The sequence below is a fragment of the Liolophura sinensis genome, chromosome 1 (assembly GCF_032854445.1).
Source record: "Liolophura sinensis isolate JHLJ2023 chromosome 1, CUHK_Ljap_v2, whole genome shotgun sequence".
NCBI lineage: Eukaryota > Metazoa > Mollusca > Polyplacophora > Chitonida > Chitonidae > Liolophura > Liolophura sinensis.
In genome coordinates this window covers 16,973,298-16,995,687 of record NC_088295.1, presented here as the reverse complement: position 1 = coordinate 16,995,687, position 22,390 = coordinate 16,973,298, and the positions used below count along the sequence as shown (strand labels likewise).

Here is a 22,390-nt window from a genome sequence, read left to right as displayed (position 1 = left end):
GACGCTTAGTCATACAGCTGAAGCACACATCATTAGAGATCAGTACTGCATTTACTACATGTAGCTGACGTGATATTTGTGATGTCCACGTGATGGTCTAACATAGATTGATACATGTTCCAATAGCATTTTTTATTCTTGCTGAATGTTGCTTTCAACCTGGAGCTCCAAGTCAAAATTTACCTTTTTAGGATGGAGATTTTCTGGCTTTTCCTGTATATCATAGCTTCATATCTTAGAGCATCAGGAAACTTTTTATGTTTTAATAGACATCCATAAGCTTCAGTACTGGAGTACCAATGTTGAATTATCCTGATATTGTGGTATATTATGTATGTGGTACAGTGTGATGGGTGAATAGTACTTCATTAGTTGTATTCTTGTTTTTCAATGTGTTGGTCTCAGAAATGCTTTCAAATTCAAGGGAGCAAACTCTTGCTGTCAGTTACTTTCACATGTGTATGCCTAGTAGCATTGAAGTTTTTAATTTTTCCTCTCTCGTCAGACCTGAGGCAGAAATGGATGAGTCAGTATGTACTTGTAGGCTGTCCTCTGTGATTAGTGTGTTATGATTGAACCATAAAAAAGTAACAATTTCTGTATCACAAGTTCCGAGATCATTTCTCCCGAGTTCATTATACTGGTTATAATATATTCTTTTCAGGAATATTCCAGTTACAGTTTCCATGATTATACTTTTAAAAAAAAAATCCTACCAGTAAATCTGACAGCATTTGCGTCATGGGAGTATTTGACTAAACAGTGATACAGTGGAGGTATAAGATGGCTGGTGAAACTACAATGTTCCCATCTGTTCTTTTTGTTCCATGCAGCGTTTTCTCGCGCCCACGGTGAGGGAAGCCAGGGAGGAACAGGGAAGCAGGGTACAGTTCATTCTGTCTGGATAATTAAAAATCCATCTTGTTATTTCTTATGTATTCAATCAGTGTACCTGTGTCTTTGTTAAGGTTTGTGTAGAACTTTTAAGTTCCTTCATATGTTTGACTACAGATACCCATTCACACACCTATTCAGTAATCAAGTGTCATATGTTGCATATTGTTTTGACTATTATCTTTTGTGCAGTATTTGATGTAAAGTGATGTGTTGAAATGATTTCAGGTTGCACCTGTGGTTGTGGCTGTAAAGTTTACTCTATTGTTGTTCACAGATAACTACTACAACTCTGAATTCCAGAATTTAGGTATTCAAGACAAAGGGACGTTTACACTGTCCTGAGTCTTTATTGTTTCTAATTGTGTTGCGGGTACTCACATTTTACCTCCTTAGCACTCAGACTGGTTTGGGGTTTGGGATCATTTAACCATAGTTTCTTAAAATTTCATGGTGTAAGTCCTGATTTGTAGCTGCTGCCAGATACCTTTGATTTTGGCTGTCAGCTCAGATGTAAAATGTACAGGCATAGCTTATGTTATACCCAGAGTGTTGGCATCCAATAACAGGGAAAGCAATATTTGTATGGTGAAGGTTAAAGGTGGTATCTTGAAAAGCACTGCATGCACTGAGCTCAGGTTTTGCGGACTTGCAAAGCACATTAACACAAGAGGAGTGCTTCCTAATTAGTGCCCTTTGTGCATATTTAATTACTATAGCTTTCAAATATCATTACCTTCATATCTCCTTTGTGTATTAGAATCCATAATAAGGTACATGTAAGTGTTTAAGTACTTAATGTGTTGACCTGAAGTTTTGCATTCATGTGCTCACTACAGACAAGTTCTTGGGAGCCTTACCATCAAATCTATTTTTTAAAGGGGATATACTAAAAATGATATAGAGAAACTATAATGTATGCTCTGAAAAAATAATCTTGATGGATTTGTTTTTAGCTATGTGTATGAGGTCATTGAATGGGTTATATAACAAAGGTGTTCAACCAATACTCAAATATTTATGTTCTGTATAACTGGGTGCACTTATTGTGTTCTGTGCAGAGACTAGTAACTGACAAGCAGCTACAACCCCCCTATCCACTCATACCCTACACCAGAAGCCCATACCCTACACCAGCCACCCATACCTTATTTCCAGCAGCTACTCATACCCTATTCCAGCCACCCATGTCCTGCTCCAGCCACCCCAACTCTATTCCAGCCATGTGATGCTGCATACATAAATATGCATTTACTTACAGTTTAACTGGGTAATGCAGAATTTCTCACGGTTGTTTATTGTCCACTTTTAAGGAATAATAATGGTGAACTGTTAACCTGAATACTAACTGAGGAGTGGGTTTTGTGCCCACCAAACAGCAGTGTGGTACATGGCTTACATTCTGTGTAGTCATAAATATACTACTAATATAATGGCATTGGCTTCATTTTTTGCCATAGAAAATGATTTCCTGTTTATGGATGAATTGACAAATGTGTTGATTAACTTTTGAATCTGTAGGTCTTCAAAAAGGCATCACAAGCGTTTTCACATTTTTCTTCATTTTTCATATCCTGCAAGTCAGTCTTTATGTTGTGAAAGCCAAGTGTTTCCTGTAACTTGTGCTCTCTGGTAGCATTTGACGGTCTTCTTTGGCTGTCATTATGTCCATCATTTTTACAACTGATTGTTTGTGGAAACTTCCTTTTCTTTGTTAATTTTCAAAGCAAACATTATTAAACAGAAAAACTTCTTTGTTTCCAACATGTCATACAAGTTTTCATTTTTACTGCACAGTGATTGAAGTCTTGCTTAATTGAAAGAATATCTATGAAGCATAGCTATTTTCAAGGAGAAAGAATGTCAGAATTCTGTTTACAATTTACACTGATTCATTTGCCGCACAACACCAACTTTGGGATAATCTTGCTACTAACAGTATACATACATCTATATACCCTGCTCTCATATGAAGTGACCTTGAAGGCAGCCTCTACAGTTTGGCTGAGTTTGTGCTCAAAACAACCTAGACCTCAACATTGTCTGCATGGACAAATCTGTATACCTGATTAATTGTCATCCACATCCCAGCTTTAACCTTATTTAACCTATTTTCACCTTTTGGTTGCTGTTTGTCCCTGGTCCTGCCGCTGCCAGACTCACACATACCTGACTGTCTAATGACGTAGGTAGATGCTGGTGATGGTATGAAGGGTCAACAGCTGTCAGGCTGGTGATAATCCAATTATCCATGACTGAGCCCTGCGCCCCCGGGACTCTAGCTGCTCCAGGACTAATTGACCAGCACTTCCTGGTGTCAGTCACTTTCAGTGATAGCCTTCCTGGTTCTGAGAATAGTGGGTTGTATATGCAGACTTTTATAAGATATGTTTGTATTCACTGCTCCCTCTTGTTAATTTAAGAATATATCTTCTGTCCAGGGATAAAAAGTAATATTCCTATTATGAACTACAGATGTAGCGCTTTCTTGTCTTGATAATTACTTAAACACAGCAAAGTAAAATGACTTAAAATAAAATCTTAGTCTAAAGTTTGAAGTGGAATTATAGAGATGCATTAGTCAGTTAAATTTCAAAAACCTGAAAATATCATTCAGATTAAAGCATTAGGAAATGTTACTCTTATTGCACTTTCATCCCGAACTACCATAGTATTGGAAACCAAAAAGTCTGGTACAGTATGCTTCACTTCAAAGCCTGCAAAATTTCTGTGCATGAAATATATATTTACCTGATTATGACTGATTTGATTTGTTTGTCTAACATGAAGGTATATGATAACTGTCTGTGGTATTTATGTTTCAAATTTCAGGTTTAATGTATTGAACTGTATTCTGTAGCTGTTCACAGTTAATACTCTTAGGTATTGATTACAGATTAGATATTTACTGATATAGATAATACTAATACCCTAAGAAGATTTTGCCATCAAAATTTTAATAGTAATAGATATGGCATTTCAACATTCATAGTTCTGCTCATGAGAAATGTATGCATATAGATAACAATTCAGTTAAATGTATGACTATCACTACTAACTTATAACCAAGAATATACAGAAAATTCTACCAGCTTGCAAGTTGAAACAAACAATGTTCAGATAATTAAATGTGTTACATGTGTTTTTCATTATGCCTTAGTACTTCGTGCAAAACTTCTTCTATTGGATACAAGTGAAATTGAAGCGTTTTGTTGAAAATTTTACAAATGGATCCTGTTTTATGTTTCAGTCAGCGAGTGATATATATGTTTGTTACAGTGATGATTAAGAAGGAAAACATGAATAGTTATTTCACTCTTTTTGGTGAAGGTGCATGTACTTTCAGAATGTGAAGCTCTTGCAACAGAAGCCTTTCTTTGCTTCTTTTCCCTTCTATATCTGTTTTCTGTAGACATTTTGTTCATAATCCTGCCTCATTCCGTACCTACTTGTGTGAATAATGCTATCTTTTTGCTTTGCCCACAGGACCGGGCTCAAGCCTCTCCAGTCTGGCAAAGTCTTCACCAACAAATGTATTCAAGGAAAAGAAGTGAGTGCAATCAGGATGTCTTTGGCATGTGTTGACCACATTTTATAGTGTGAGAGTCAGATGAGCATTGCTTCACTACAAACAATGCTTGTCACATTCAGTGCACAGTCTCATGTTCTCTGGTGTACATATTCATTAGTTTGTCCATGCTAACAACTCCATAAAACTGAATCTTCTATGTGTCTGTCTGTGTTTTTGGTGGTAATTATAATACTTCAAATTAGTTAATTGTAACCCCTGGTTATTCCCATGCATATAGTTAGTCACTATAATATTTCTGAATAAACATGATCGTAGGATATCATGTTTATTGCTAAATTATATGTACTTCACCTAACATATGTGAAAGATGTTTCCAGGCCTTTGAAAAGGAGCACCATTTGGATACTTATAATTGTAAATCTTGAAATTTTTAGCTTCTCATAACCTGCCCATCTTGGCTGTCAGATTAACTTCTGTGTTAAACAGGGTTTTTTTCATGGATATGCACGCATTTTTATGGTCATTTGAATATGTAGTTTTTATGTAGAAAATTCATGCTGTCACTTGAGATACAACTGTTTTTGTGCATCATATATTAAGTTTAACTGTGTTTAAGCAAGTTTCTCAGCTTTATTCTAACAACATGTTCTTGCATTGAGGGTTTTGTCGGAGTTGCATTAAAACTGGTAACCATTTTGCACACTAGTTATTACTGTATGTAGCTGTACTGTTCTTCCATGGTTATCATTGTTCATTGGTTACCATTTTCAGTCATTGCACCCTGGAGCTATTGTTTCAGTTAAATCATAATCACTTTAGTTCTCTTCTCATTGATTGATACATGTAGACATCATCTTTGGATCATAAGTTTCACAGACATAATGTATTTCAGCAAGTACTGACAGCAGCAGTCTTTTAACCAACTAAAATCAGAATTATACAGTTTATGCTTGTTTTCTGAGCCACCTACATGTGTTACATCCAACTCTTATATCCCACTCAGCTACTGGTTTTACATGTTTTAAAACATGTTGGGTATATAATTGATGGGTGGACATTTTAAGGGGATGGTGGGTAGGTAATACCATGACAGTTGACCTGTCCAGTAAACTGTCAGAATGAATTGTGCTGGGCAAGAGAACAGTGGTATTTGAGCAGACTCCTCTTGCAGCCATGTTGAATCCTGGGTGTGGCCGAGATTAACCGGGAAGCGTTATTGTTGCAGTAATTTCCGAATGGCAGATGACGACAGTGAAGATGATGTGGATACGGATGATTCCAGTAAAAATGTCTTGCTTGGGAAACGTCGGGCAGCTACAGAGGAGCGATTGCCTCAAAGCTCGCGGCTTGCCCAGTAATATTACCATCTTCATCATCACCCTTTGTCTCCTGTGAAGTCAGACTGTTGTTATCCTCATACGTACATGTATTTACTGTACATTCCATTTATTTCTGGACCATTCTTTGAATTTAGAAGAATTTTGACAAAAACAAGATTTGGAAAAAATTCTTCTTGGCCAGAGAATGGTCTTTTTTTTTTTTTTGCATTCTTCATACTGACCGACTTTCTACTCATTTAATCTTGTAAAAGCGTTCACTTGGGTTGGGCTGCAGATGATCTCTTCGGTTGGCACATATATGTAGCTATGTGTACTGTATGTTACATACATTGTATGTGCTCCATATAGCATGCCAGAGCTGAAATGCCTTTAGCTGGGATGTAGAATGTGTGCATGGTCTAACCCTATGAAAATTGATGTAGGATGTAGCACTGTTTAGTAGGTACTGGTTCAGTGCCCAAGTAGAACAACATCAAGCAAAGTGCTGGTCAACAGTGAGCTGCCCGTACACTGGTACACTGCTCGCGTGAATGCTGCCCTCTTCACAACAATTCACATACGTGTATTTCAAATCCTCACCATTCAAGGCTACATTGGTTTAATGTTGTTGGCTTGCTGATTCCTCAGTTGTTATAGGTCACACGTTCTATTTCCTTTCTCCCTTTTGGCCAGTTTGCCATTGTGGTCATTAAGCCCCAGTTCAACAGGTTTTTTTTTATCAATATTATTTTCTTTTGTTAAATAATCTTTTTATTATATACTGCATTAACATTTATTGATTAATTGCTAACAACTTACCTGGTGTCCAAATGAATGGTAATAAAGGTTTAAGATTAAATATTGAATATGACAGATAAATTTATAGGTATCGTCAGTATCTTTTATATATCTGATGTAATAAAAAACAATTGATAGTCCTATTTACTCTTGTATGCGTGGACAGATGTAATGGCAAATGTTGGCACAGCTATTGCATGATGACACATATTCCAGCAGCTATAGCTGAAGCACTTGAAATGTACTCACATGGGGTTATATAAGGCAAAACAATTATGATCATTTGACATCCTACCTTAACTATTGGAAGCCAGCGAAGTGCTCATGAAAAATCTGTATATCTACATTTGTATCAACAAAAATTTAATTATTTTCCTGATTGATGATAAGACTCAAAGAATGATGGTTGATGTATTTAATATGTAACTAAACTATAAAATGACGATATATTTGGATATATTGCTAACATATCTATAAAATAACACCTTAAATTACATTTTGGCTGTGGAATACTGATTGATAATGAAATTGTATATGTATATGACAGAACTGCACCATTTCTTCAGAATATTGAGTAATTCCTCTAATTAAACTGATTTGTTAGCCTTTGTGAAGATGACCAGCATCATGGCAAGAGGAAACAGGGGTTTGAAGTCTCTACTTGAGTTTGGCGTCTTTACTTGAGTTTGGCATGTATACATGTACGGTCAGGTACTACTGGGATACGTACATCAGCCTGTAGTCCCTTATGTGACTACACAGCAAGTTCTGCTGCTGTTGTATACTAGTTCTCCTGAGAGTAATAAATGAACTGTTCATCCTTGAATCTGAACCTTGATCCATCTGGCCTGTTATATCTGAGACATTACCAGCACAGCTGAATGGGCAGTACTACACATCGCTGTCTCATTATATGATGACAATGTACATGTAAACATTGTAGTTCTATCACAAAGTCATCTTCTTTTAAATGTCCCATTTTCTGGGAAAGATAACATTGATATGCCAGTACTGGTGTATATCATTTGCCAGCTGGGAATGTGTAAATCGCAGTTCTTCCATAAAGTAATTAAAAGTGAAAAGTGAATTTCCTTTGGCATTTTCTGTTAAAACATAAATTTTCTTTAAATCATACAAATACACCTGTACTACTTTTCATCTTTATGAAGAGAACACCAGTGTAATGTTTTCTTAATCTTTTTGAAAGTGATCATGTACTAGTATATGTTCTTGTTCTGGTAACATTAGATTTTCATAGGCCTGTTGGGGTTTCTGAAGGCTTTGTCAGCTTTTGATGACATTGTCACATTGCATACAAGTGTCTCTTTCAGATGTTTCGTACTCAGTCTGTTGTCAATAATTGTTCAGTATTAACCAGAATAAACTTATTATGTCCATGTCAGAAGAGTGACAACAGTAGCAATTTATCTGATTTAAATTTTAAGAATTTTTGGTCTCTGCACCTATGTTGTGGATTTTTCAAATACTCTGTTCACCTTTGAAATAAAAATAGCATGAGTTTTGGTGTTACCTTCACTTACCAGTTTACTGGTATTATGAACTCATTTTTTGGAACGGTTTGGTCTGCATAGGCATACTAACATTTAACAAGCTAATTTTAAGCTTTGGTATTAGAATATTCGAATACATGTAGAACAAATGAAGCACGGTGTATTGCCCCAAAGTGGCAGTTGGTTGACATATCATGATATACATGAATGTACAAGTTCTGAAGTTTGAGTGACAAGAGATTGGGAAGAGCTCATGTACACGGTATAAATAACGTATCCTAAACTTGTCCATGGTGTTTCACTGTAGCCAGCCGAAAACGAAAATAAGTATTTCCTCTTTTCTTACATGTAGTCATCTAACTTCCAAATGCCTCTTCAAAGATCTTATCTATGTTAGAGAGTTTTTACTACCCAGAGTAAAATACATTTGCATGTAACATGTGTGAATGGAAATTGAGATTTTCAGCAGTGACAAGCAGTTCTAACAGGCCTAATTTGTATAATTTGAGAAACACTGGCTTTAAATATGGGTCATTAACTTTAATAAATACTGAGGTGTTTGAGTGCAAGATGGCGCCAGCTTTTGTAGGATTTCATAGCTATTGCCAATTTTAGCTTCTCTAGCTTTCTTTCACCTTAAAATCACCATTTTTTTTTCATTTGCATATGTACTGTGTGCATGACAACTGTCGTCAGCCACTCACCTGTCAGTACAATCAGGAAATGTACAACTAATGTTTTATTCTGGGGGTTTGTGCATGTAAATAGTCGTTAACATCTTATTGGGAATTTCTTATGCATGCAGTTACATGTATCACATTTTTTTTTTCAACAAATTTTACCTTGAATTCAGAGATATTTTTTTTTTAATTTCCATGTTTGTTGTAAAAATAATAATTGACCCTGTTAATTTCTTATAACGCTTTTTCTAATATGCATCACCAAAGCAATTTGTTGTGTATGCTTGGAATGATTCTTTGGTTAGGTTTTCCAATAGAAGTGATGAAACAGCCTTTGTTATGAAGGGTTCTGAACTATATTAGTAATAGATAGTATGAAAAACAATTCATGGATTCTTCTGTCGACATTCAAGTATCAGCATTTCCCGACTTATTCCATAGAATTTGTAATGTTACATGATCTACTTTGTCTTGCAGACAGGACTTAACGATGGTCATTATTTGTAGTTTTATGATCACTTTTAGTTGCCTTCGTGCACGTGTATGTGGCTTACAATGTATTGTATCTTGGCAGGTTGGCTAGTCCCTCGAAACCCCTGTTACCAGTGCTTGACACGCTCCCTAGTGGAGAGGACAATACAGCTAAAGATGAGCTGGCAACAGCAGACGTCTGTAAGTTTGACTCCACCGGAATGTTTCATTGGTGTCCCGATAGACCAATTGAGGACACGCTAATGGTGAGTTAGCCAGACATCAGTGCCCTAAATAAGTAGAGATGTACATTGTACATGTGTTGTAACCTCTTTAAGGATACCACAATCATTTGGATTTTATTTCTTAATATGCACTTTAGTATGTGTCCTAAAATAGGACAAAACTTTTCAGCTTTATTTTGGGTGAATTAAGTAGCCTGCAGTTATGATGACAGTTTTGAAAGCTGCTGAGAAAACAAATCTGCGAGAGGAGAGGTGGGAAGAGAAAATATGGGCCTGCATTCCCAGGTTTGGTTTTGTTACGAAGGTTATTGTACAAAACTACATCTTGGGAGTATGAAAGACTTCAAGAAAACTGTATCTTTTGTGCAAGGATATCAGAATTGTACTTCAAGGCTTCAAGAAAATCTTTTAGAAAACTGCATTCTGTTTCCAAATCCAGAAGACTACATCTAGAAAAATCTTCCAGAAAACTACATCCAGAAAATGTTTCATAAAATTCCTATTTTGAAAGTAAAATCTCCAGAAAACTATGGCTGAAAAAGCATCAAGAAAACTAAGTTTTTTTTGCAAGATATATTTACTTGAACATTGTATATGATAGAAAATTTATGGAAAATTTTTCCATGCGGGCAAGAAAAGAACTGAAAAGCTTGTGTTTTCTGCCAAGGATGTTTAGGGATACTAATTCTACACACTAATGCCTATTGGTCAATCTCACTTTTCTGCAATGTTTTGTTTCCAGGACCGTAATCAAGCCTCCATGACCGTCATGAGCAACCATGTGGTCGTCTGTCTATTCGCTGATGCTAATTCACCGCTCATAGGCTTGCGAAACTTGGTGATGCCTCTGAGAGCTAGCAACTTTCACTACAACGAATTGAAGCATGTTGTGATTGTGGGAGATTTCAAGTACTTGCAGAGGGAGTGGAAAACGCTTCGTAACTTCCCCAAAATCTCAGTTCTCCCGGTATGTAGACAACGCTGAAACTTTAAAAGAGGAGAACGCTGCTTTGTTCTTCTGGACAATTTATATGTTTGAATTGATACAAAATTGTAGGAAATTGACCATGTGAAAAATCTTTTCCAATGCAAATGGGAAATTTTAAAGTCAAGGAAAGCCTTATGCATTATTCGTTGGCAAAAGTCACAAAATTATCTTCCGCAAAACCATTATGGTAAAGTGTCTTTGAAGCATTGGGAATGTCCAAGATTTCTGTTAGCAGCATATCGGTAAAGATCTTGTTTATTACAGGATAAACTTGATTGCGATGATCCTTACCGGAAAACTGTCCTTCATGTAAGCAGAAGTGCATATGTTGTCATTGCAACCGTAGGCTACAAAACCTTCAGTGATTATTGTACTGACAGTAACCATAGTAACAGGCCACACCCTGTGTGTTGTACAATGTATCTTGACTGCTGCGAACTGTTTGTGGTTGTCTATAATTATTTGGCTCATCTTGTTGTACTTCATTATTTGCTTGCTATACTAAAGGGGACTGGGACATATTTTGCAAACCTGGTCTCAGTTTCTAGACGAAAAAGCACAATTTAAGTCTTTTTCTAGTTACATGTATATGGAAGACATTGGGAAATGCAATCTTGTGCAGAGAAGACCATTTGGTAAATTCAACCAAATTTACCAGTTATTTTCCACAAGAAACCATAAACCCTTGTTTTAGTTCATTTTAAATATGTAACATTGTGCTACAGTGTGTATTTAAATTGTGTGTAAATGTCCATGTTTTGTTTATTTTTGTGTACATGTATTTGTGTGCCAAAGTTTTTGTGTATTAGGTGAAAGATTGACACATTTATTGGATTCAGGGTTTTTAAGGTTTATTTACCTAAATTATCTTCAAGCAGGCAAGTCTTACATTTGTTATTAAATTATTCCATGTGGCATGTTGTTATCCTAACAAATTTTACACCTGGCTGTTTGCAATGTGTACATTTGTGTATTTATATCTTTTAGAGTCTTGTTATAATTACACTTTTTATATTGCTATAGTAGATCAATAATAACCCTTTACAATTAATATAGATATTTACATTGTGAGAAAATATGAAATAATACAACCAATGGCTGACTTGCATGTGCCTGTTACTTGTCAGGTTTACACCTGTATTAGTATCTCTCTTCAATATCCCCATACCCTCCCTTTTGTTAAGGTTAAAAAAACCTTTATTTGGCCTTAGTGAAACAACATGACGATCTTGTTTTCAGAGGTGGTCACACCTACATTCATGTCAGCAATCATGAAGTTGTATGACAGAGTTTGATCCTTACCAGGCTTACATACAACAGTTACTGTACTGTTGTGGTCTAAATGTATTTATATACATGTATATAAGAGCAGAGATCTCAATTTGTACAGACATTTATGTAACATGCCCAGGTTATATGTTATTTTCGGTGTAGAGCCTTAAATTTATGTAGAAACAATTGGATTTAATTGTCCACTGTCATGCATTTTTGAAAATAGGACCACAGTTCACCAGCGCTGAAATGATAAAGTCACCCATTTTCATACACTCATGTAGTCTATTGATGTATGATTGATTGATTAGTAACTGCCAACATTGCATACATGTACATGTACATATATCTGGTTTATGGCTTCTGTACAGTTGCTGCAGTGTCAATATTAAAGGGTGTGGCACTTGTGTTAGGTTTCTATGTACTGTATATCCTAACTTGGTCACACATCATTGCTTTCTTGTTTCAGGGTTCGCCGCTAAACCGTGCCAATCTGCGTGCAGTCAACATTAACCTGTGTGATATGTGTGTAATCCTATCAGCCAAACAGAAGAGCCACGATGACCCCCACCTTGTGGACAAGGAGGCCATTCTCTGCTCCCTCAACATCAAGGCCATGACCTTTGATGACAGTCTTGGCCTCCTGCAGAACTCCTTACCTAGTGTTGGTAAGATAAGATCAGAGATCGATTCCACAAACAGAATTCTGACAGAAATCAAAATTTAGACCTTGCCACAGTGCTTATTTTTTGATAATGGAACTTGAAATTTTTACACATTTGTTTGAAGATAACATTGGCCCGGCGGTCCAAATTTTCATTCACAGGGTCTAAAAACAAGCTCTAAATAGTATTTCAAGTTTGGACTTGAGCCAAAATTGGCTTTGGGGAATCGGCCCCAAAAAATATATGTACTGTTTTACAAACATAAAACATTAGCTTTCACAAGAGCCTATTATCATTGGCACATCTAACAAAATAAACACAAATAAGAATAACTCTTTTTGGAATAAAATAACACTTTGCAGTAAAAATAGTAATAAGAGTATCTGTATGTAAGAATTTGGGAAACATGCGGAATATAAATCTACAGATAAATAAACAATTGATATACAAACATAATTAAATTCTTGTCTTTGTCAAATTATTTTAATTGTGTTATTTTAAAAGTAAATTATGCATACATATATGTTAGCCCACAAGACTGGAAACTACACTGTATAGTCTGCTTTACACTTTCTAAATGTTTTACTTCAGTTACTTCTTAAATACTGCTTGGAAGAGCATGCTATAGCTTAGCTCCCTGATATTTGCTAGGCATTAATCAGTAGTTTTAGATAACAGTGATTCATCATGCCAGACTTACTTAGATTGTAACTGGATCTTTCAATATCAAAGAGCCCTGTGATGTATTTAGGGCAAATCCCAGCAATACGCTTATACACCTCTGTATAAAGAGCTGCTGTCGCAAGATATATAATGTAAGTAAATTTAGTTTACTGACCTGAACTTCTTCATAAACAAATAATCATTGCATACTAGGCATAACCCACGTTCTTGGATTTTCTTGTAGTTTGCCGAATGTGACACAACACCAGTCACCAATTTGATCAAATGAAAGCACTAAAAATCAACATTTCCTCCTTTTGATTTAAGATATGTGAAATTTGCTGGTTGTAAAATAGTTTTTAGTGGTGGTAAAAACACATTAAAAGCTGTCTGAGTGAAACTATTTCATGGGTTCATGTTTATTAGGGTATTGACAAATTAATGGTTCCATTGCTGGTATAGACAAAAGTTAACCAGCTGAGCTGATAAAGACATAGAAGTTCCGCTGAAGACTCACTTGTGTGATATAGAATAATCTATTGTCATTGATTTTCTGTGCCGTCATGGAATCATTTCCTGTTGTTATGTTAAGTGGTTAATTATTTTTCATGGGGGGCCTCCGTGGCTCAGTTGGTTAACGCGCTAGCGCAGCGCAATGACCCAGGAGCCTCTCACCAATGCGGTCGCTCTGAGTTCAAGTCCAGCTCATGCTGGCTTCCTCTCCGGCCGTAAGTGGGAAGGTCTGGCAGCAACCTGCGGATGGTCGTGGGTTTCACCCTGGCTCTGCCCGATTTCCACCCACCATTATGCTGGCCGCCGTCGTATAAGTGAAATATTCTTGAGGACGGCGTAAAACACCAATCAAATAAATAAAATAAATATTTTTCATGTATTTATTTCTCCCCCCTCCTAGGCTTTCTTCCTCCTGGCTTCTCACCCCTGGGCAATATGGCGAGATTTGGCAGGAGAGGGTCAACCTGTGGCTCAAATGTGCCTATTATTACTGAACTAGGTAAGACAACTGACTTCAGCTTAAACACCCTTTATACTCAAGAGCTAAAAAGCTGTGATCTCAGACAATTATTCTGCAAGTCATCCCCACCCCTAATGAAGTATCTTGTGTTTGCAATATGTAAAATCTAGCTCGCGCTGGCTTGCTGTGCAGCCATGTGTGGGAAGATCTGTCATCAACCTGCAGATGGTCGTGAGTTTGCCCATGCTTTGCCCGGTTTCCTCCCACCATAATGCCGGCCGCCGTCGTATAAGTGAAATTTTCTCGAGTAAAAGGTATAACACAAATCAAGTAAATAAATAAATCAATATGTAAATAATTGCAGTTTGATTTTATACCATATACATGTACATGTTGTTATACAAATAGACTTTGACAGTCTGTGATAGTTTGACAGTCTGTGATATTTATACATGTACATTTGTGATGTTTATGATGTACTTGCAGCAAACGACTCCAATGTGCAGTTTCTGGATCAGGATGATGATGATGACCCAGACACAGAGCTTTACATCACGCAGCCGTTTGCCTGTGGTACAGCTTTTGCTGTCAGCGTCCTAGATTCGCTCATGAGCACGGTAAGACCTTAAGTGTTAGCATTACACATTTATAGAGTAATTTTACTGGTACTGTTAAACTCCTGGGACCTGTTTCACATAGCACAACATTATTGCCTAAGTATTATACTATGGTGAGATATGTTTTCATTATGTGTTGTAAGGGACATTTAATACACTGGGTACAGAGTGTGGCTCTTTTATAAAACAGATTCTTTTTAGTGACCCAGATAAGAAATCCATTTTTATTCACATGTTTACTTCTAACCATGTTTCAGAGCTACTTCAATGACAACGCCCTGACACTGATCCGAACCCTGATCACAGGGGGCGCTACGCCGGAGTTAGAGCAGATATTAGCTGAGGGAGCGGGGATGAGGGGTGGATACAACACCCCAGCCCTGCTGGCTAACAGAGACAGGTGTAGGGTGGGGCAGATCTCACTGTTTAATGGACCCCTTGCTCAGTTTACAGTAAGTTTAGAAATGCATATTTGTTTTCTCCAGAGAAAGAATCAAGGCTGGATGATAATATAATACATGTGAAGCAGCCCCCATGGCTCATCTGTTAGAGCGTGGATGGAAGATCCAGCTTCAGTCCTGGGTCGTTTTACACCTAAGACCTTAAAAAGAGGAAGTTGTAACTTCCAAACTTGGCGTTCAGCATTCCATGCACTCTAAGGACTCCTTCATCGTCATATGACTGAAAAATTGTTAAGTACTACATTAAGCTCCAAGCACTCACTCACTCCCTCCTGTAATATGTGTATATGACTCTAATCTGAAGATTGAGAATGCATTTGTCTGTGATGTTGCTCTTTAAAACATATTTTGTAGAAGCTGAACTTCACATTTGACTGTGTCAATCCATTATTTACATTGCCATGATAACCTGGGGCACTGAGGACATTATGTTGTAAATAATACATGAGCATAAATGTTTGTAGAAATGAAAACGTACGAAATCTCACCAACATGTCTAAGCCTTGCCTGCTATCTTTATCAGGAGTCAGGACGGTATGGGGATTTGTTCGTTAAAGCCCTGAAGACTTACGGTATTTTATGTATCGGCCTGTACCGGTTTCGAGATACTGCCGACTCTGAGAAGAGTCCGTCCTCCAAGCGTTATGTGATCACCAATCCCCCTGAGGATTTTCCCCTGCGATCAACTGATCAAGTAAGCCCGTATATAACATCTTCTCAGTATCCGGTTTGATTACCCTCTGTGTAACTTTGTATTTAAGGCACTCTCCCATTGTTTCTTCCACAGAGGTAATGTTACTTTAATCTCTTTCTTCCAAATTCTTTCTGGTTTTTCCTTGTTCTTTTTTTTTTTTTTTTTTTAACTCACATTTGCATCATAATAATGCATGCAAAATGGCTTGGGAGAAGTAATTGCCCAAAGTAATGGGAAATGGCAAGTAAATCATACATTAGTTATTCAACACTGTTCCATTTTGACAATCAAGTCCTAAATGAATGCCTAGGAGAAATTAGCTCCTAGTCATTATTATTACAAAGGCTAAGTGCTCTTGTGGATTATATTTTAGCTGCCAGTTTGTAACACCAGACCATTTTTATTATGATGTTTTATTGACTGAAATGGAAATTTATGATATGGAAGTTTATGTTCATTCTGGTGTTTTTAAAATTCCTTGTGAACACTCAATGGCTATGTCACTAGTGCATTAATGTTTGGAGCCCAAACTTGGGTGCATGTGAGGAGAGTAATAGTATCACTTGGCATTATGTAGGTAATCACATATTACATAGGTTAATCACATATTACATAGGTAATCACATATTACATAGGTAATCACATATTACATAGATAATTACATATTACATAGGTAATGGTGGATTTGCATGCATGGATTAATTGAACTTTTTCAGTGAAGTTGAATTTGTGTGTTTACTAGAGAGGGGAAATTACATGGTTATGCTCGGATAATGTTAAATTGAGAAAAAAAACACATTGGGACTACATGATCTCTTATTTTGTGATTATCATGTGGGTGAGAATCTAACTATCACTGTAATACTTCACCCATTATTAAGCATGTTTTGACACTTTTAAACATTTTTACTATTGATATAAAACAAATGTATTTTCATGTACATGTATATTACACTGTGCCTGGTTTGATTTTTTTTTGAGTCTGGGTTTATACTGTCTTATTTTCTCACCTTGCATCCACTGATTACGTCGAAATTATCTCTTTTTCTCAGGTGTTCTGTCTTTTACCTTGCCACTTTTCTCAGTCTACTTCATCGTGTGACACCCACCAAATTGACAAACGTGAGGTTACAAAACTCTGACCCAGTCCTTGGGCCAGGGCCTGCATGACGTTGTTGTCGTTGTGCAGTGTGAGTGAGTCCTGTTTTGTGTCGCTTGTGTGCCCGTGTTTGCACATGGTGCCGTGCTGTATTGCAGCTGTGTTTTGCGCAGTGTCCAATGCATGTAGTGCAAAGTCCTTGCACACTGTGAGATAGTGATATAATACACTAAAGAATTTATAAAGGAAATGTCATAATCTGCTTTCTATCGTTCCTTCCCAATACCCAGTACAGAGCTGATAAAATCTCTCCAGGGTAATATTAACTGAGAACATTTAATGGTAAAATTCGTGTATTCTCATTGCAGAGTGAAGGTCTGTTAAGTTTGCCAATTTGTCATTGTTATTGTTGATATGAAAATTGCCATTATTGTGTCACCAATCTTAATGGAGTAGTTGTCTCACAGTGTGCATCCCAACTTCCCAGCCCTGTTCTCCCTCCTGTCCCTAGGGCCAGTAGTTTTATACGGTAGGTACAATTAGGCTGCATTAATTTATAGGAAAGATACTTTTAGGTCACCCTTTTCTTTCACAGTATAAATTTACCTGTGCATGTCTACAACACTGAAACTAATAATTTTCACAAATTAATACTGTTAAAAATCAATACTTGGCATAAGATTTTGGTCCAAGTTATCCATTGTGACAAATTTATCATTACCTTTTATCAGTCTCTATCTAGTTAGTTAGTTACAATATGAAAACAACAAGTCTGCAGACATTATTTTGATTTAAATTTGTGAAACAGCCATTTGAGGAGTATCTGAATATTTGCCATCCAATACTATATTGTACTGAAACTGGAGAAAATACGGCAATATAGTTGCTGCAGACAAAAAAAGAGTGCAAGAGTAGTTTCTTGATGTAGTCAGTGTAATTTTAGGTAAATTGCTACATGTACATGTTTATGAGTTAGGGAGAAAAAAGAAGTTAAAGTCCCACTATAGAAATGAAACCCTGTTGAGTAAAGTTACTAGACTTATTCACATGAAAAAAAACAAAATTCTTTGCTCAAATGTGTAGTTAGATGTACATGTGTAATCTTACAGCTTAACTTGCTTTAACATAACAGTGCAGCATAGAGTAGTTGTTTATCCCTTAGCCACACTTTAACATTGTATTAATATTTAGCACTGGTATTGGATTGGATTGACAGTGGCTGCACCTTTCCATCAGTGTACCAGTATTATGTAGAGGTGCCCATGTTTTGTGAGCTGTTCATGTGAATGGTGCCTGGTCATATTGCATTGGTCAGTGATTCATTGTATAGTGAGTTGTCAGATATGTGTTGACATCTGCCTAGCAACTAAATGTCACAAATGCTATGATAGTCACTCCTTTGTCTCATTAATAGTAGCTCCTTATGTCATTGATAGGCCTGTTGTGATTGTATGAACTTTTTGTTGAAGACATGGATTGCCCTGTTTCAGAGAGTAAAACAATTGAAACCTCTTTAAAAACCATTTGCTTAAATAAATTTTTATCAATTTAAGTCATGAAGTCATGAACAGAGATTTAATAAGGTGATAATGACAAAATGTTTCTGTTCTTTCACCCACAGATTTTTTGTCTTCAGCCACTCCATTGGCGAGATTCAAAGAAAATGAAGAAGGCACACAAGACTCCACCACATAAACCCATGTCCCCCTAGTGGTGAATACCTAGAGCTCTCTCTGTGTAAGGGGGAGGTAATAGCAGTATAACGCCAATGTATAATATTGTATGATGATGAAAAGCAACATAATGGATATTTACCAAGATAAGCAAACTTGTATAACATCTGTAGTAGTTCTTATGATAGAAAATATTCCAATTTATTAATAATATGTATATATTGTAAACAATATATATGTACAGCTATGTCTTCTTTTACAAATCCCAGGATAAGACAAACTGGCAAGACTGCTTTGAAGTACTTTGGCCCTGATATATTGGTTGGTTTATCTTGTGTTATGGTGTGAAGAGCACAAAGGTGTCAAACTTAACACCCATGTGCTATAAAGGTCATATAGGCAGTGCTTGCTGTAAGGTCTGGATAGTGCTGTTGGAATGTTTTGTGACCTCCTGCATCCAGACAAGACCTGAAATAAACTATCTGTTACTTGCGGTATCCTTCTGCTGATGATAAGCACATCTGATCTTTCTACATGAACTCTTTACACCATGCTCAATTATTGGCAGACGGTTTGATAGATTATAAAAACATGTATGTGTAAGTGAATTTGTACTACCCTTTTTTTTATCTCTTTGACAGTTCACTTTTTCTGCTGTTAAATTTCTAACAGTTACACGTATTTTTACTGCAAATGTTCATGAGAGTTTTTTTTTATTGAATCTTGCACTATTTTAATGTTGAATGAAAATATACATATGGCTTGATGCCAGCACATAAATTTGGATTTCAGCACATTCATTGTTGTTTTTATTCATTAAGATTTCTTTCTTTACTCTGAAGTCTGTTTGTTATATTTGTACATGTACATATCCTTCCATAGTCTACCACCCAAATGACAACATGTGGTTTATCCTCAGTCTTGTGAGTTAAATGTCTTGTGGTTGTATTGAAAGTTGCCTTTTATCTAAAGATAAACTGTTGAGTCAAATTAGATGAAAACTAGCAAGCGGGCCTGTAAATTTGCTGTTCCAACCATCATGGCTTGGAATCCTCTCATGTAATTTGTCTTGTTATTTTCTTGTAGTTTTAGGCAATTCTACATTGTGCTACTCTAGATATTCAAGGGCTTTGTGGATCTCTGAGAATGTCAGTCACTGTTGGCTAATTATAGCAGATAAGCTGCCAGTGTACTCCACTACTTTGTGATCATGCAGGACTTGTTTTGCTACTGTAAATTCACATGAATGGGTTTTAATGTTTGTGATATCATATGATATATTTTATCTCTTTCAAATTCGTTTCATTTATACTTTAGATGTGTCGTTTTTTATGAATCTACCAGTGTGTGTGATACGTCTGTGATGCTTCAAGAGTAGATATCATTGCTTGTTACTGCCGGTTATTGTTTTTTTAATTTTTATGAAAATTAAAATTTTTATTGGTAATTTGTGCAGTCTGTGTAGTATCGAATGAGGTTCATAGCCCATTTGCAAATGGTCAGATTTGTTAGTTTCTGATACACAGATGTGTCAACATTTCAGGACATTTTGTTATCCCAGACACAACTTCAGTCTTGTCATGTGTTAGATGTACTGTAATTCTTCAACCTTTTCTTATAGGTGACAAGGTGTTTATTAAAGCATTCTCTTATGGCATTATTGTGAAGCCCTGAAATTAGACAGTCCGACCATTGTAGCTTTGTCTTCAAAATAAGATTAAAAGGCTGCATAAGTCACACCGAAAGTTGCCCTTTCACATGTGAAAGGATTGAGGAATTTGGTAAGTAAACCGTCAGCAGGCAGTTTGTAACTGTTACAATGTACGCTTGTAACTGATTTTGCCAGACCTTATGTTCTTAGGCCTAACTGGTTAAGATAATTAACTTGCACCTAAATTCCTACCAATTATGTAACTTACAGGTGATGTTCGTTGGCCAGACTATTGTGTTAGATAGGGACATTTTGAGAGCTTGCGTACAATGCATGGTTTGTGACATGTACATGGTACAGTGTGTACATAGCAGGTTGAGATCACTACAGTGGAATATACAGATGATCAACGGTTAAACTCAGCTGTGCTGTAAAAATAGATGACAGTTGTAATGTTTGTAGTCATAATGCGAGAATTAAATACAGGATTGTTTCATTGAACATGTCATTAGTAATTCCAGCGAACACATCAGTTAGTAAGGTTATACATGATGTATTTACCAAAGGTTTTCATTTGCTGTGAGCATGGTCGCTGGAGCTATCCAAATGAATCTCATATTTATTGAGTTTTTGGGTATAAATTCACATCTGATGTGGATGTTATCTCTAGCTCATTTCAGGTATGGTTTTTTTTTTCCTGAAATGAAGTTTCCTAAAAGTCACCCAGTTTGTTTCTCTTTTTTTTTTGGATCAGAGAGGCATTTTTATTCTTAAAATTTTACTATGGCCTAAAAAATAGTGGTGTATTGACATTAAAGCATTGTAGTGGTGAAGTATTGAGGTTACATGCCAACCTTACAAGGTTGAGTTTTTACTGAATTGGGATGAAGGTTAGCTTAATTGTGCACTTAGAACATCTGACCTCTTGTATCTGTTTTAAAAAGACAGATAAAAATCACAATGGTTAACTTATTATTCTATTACCAGTAAGAAGGCCATGCAAAGCGTAGATTTTACAGCTATGTTCTGTGTCACTAATAAATCATTGCGATATCAGCGATCGGTACTGGTATGGGGAAAGGATTGTTATAAAGCACTGGATAAATTAGCTCTAATACCGGTCTCGTTCATTAATACCTGAGTATTATTTAGCAGTCAAACAAGGCTTACAATTCTTAGTTTGCACTGCAGGTAGTAGGAAACTGTTTCACGTGTTTATTTAGTATAAGGTCTGTATATTTAGCTTTAAACTCCTGTTACTTCAAAATCAGTTTTGAAGCAGTTTACTATTTGCCCTCTCCATGTAATCATCATCTTGCTGCCAGAAAGGATGATGTGAGACATCGAACTTGATTAAATGAAGATGTATGACCTTGGGTCTGTTGGCATTCAAATGACATGTATTCATAGCTTGCCATACAATCACATTAAGCTTTTGTGTATTAAGCTGACATTGTGCATTCTCCACACAACCCTGGAAAACCACGAATAAATACTTACTTGTTCTTGTGTCTGGCCAAACAACCAGAAGGCTTTTATCAGCTGTGCATAATGTCTTTATATCCATGAGACGACTGTCATTGTCGACAGTACTGAAATAAGCCTCGTCATTCCACGCCTGTTTCGTCTGTAATCCCAGGATTTCTCATCGTCTGATATATGTTGGTCTCCAAAATGTTGACGGAGTTTTTTTTCCGTAATGAATTTTTATCACATCCAACTTTTATGTATGTATGTTTGCTAAATGGCTTACCCCACTGCGTTTGGATTGTATTATTATAAAAATAAATGATTAGTTTTGCATTTGTCTTATTCCCTTTTCTTACAAGCAGCATGGTCAGCAGACACTGTGGTGTCTTTGGATGTATGTATGTATGTACGCTTGGGGTTTAACGTCGCACAGTAACAAATTTTCAGTCATATGACGACGAGGGGTCATTAGGTGTTTGTACGTATATTTTGTTGCATGGCGAGCCTTACGCCACTAAGGTTCTGCCGCCAATGAAATATGATGCTGGAGACAACAGATATGACACCCTGTTACAGTATACTGACACCGGGCCATTCAGTCAAGTTTTTTCTTATCCCCCCTGACCACAATCTTGTATTGAGTTGTTTTCTATCTACACCCTGCAAGAGCATAACATACGTGAAGTCCTGCTATATGATCAATAATTTCAAATT

At 36.5% G+C, this 22,390-nt stretch overlaps 1 protein-coding gene across 1 annotated transcript in view; it reads left to right on the top strand.

Annotated features, from left to right (window-relative positions):
- Positions 1-22,007, top strand: part of LOC135482227 (calcium-activated potassium channel subunit alpha-1-like) — a 65,408-nt gene extending 43,401 nt beyond the window's left edge. The window contains 14 exon segments of the mRNA XM_064762104.1: positions 834-884; positions 1,172-1,204; positions 4,381-4,444; positions 5,652-5,780; positions 9,309-9,471; positions 10,193-10,417; positions 10,703-10,747; positions 12,180-12,378; positions 13,952-14,050; positions 14,498-14,628; positions 14,886-15,080; positions 15,613-15,783; positions 16,836-16,905; positions 18,504-22,007. Coding sequence (XP_064618174.1) covers positions 834-884; positions 1,172-1,204; positions 4,381-4,444; positions 5,652-5,780; positions 9,309-9,471; positions 10,193-10,417; positions 10,703-10,747; positions 12,180-12,378; positions 13,952-14,050; positions 14,498-14,628; positions 14,886-15,080; positions 15,613-15,783; positions 16,836-16,905; positions 18,504-18,577 — 1,649 coding nt within the window. The 3' untranslated portion in view covers positions 18,578-22,007.
- The last annotated feature ends 383 nt before the right edge of the window (positions 22,008-22,390 follow it).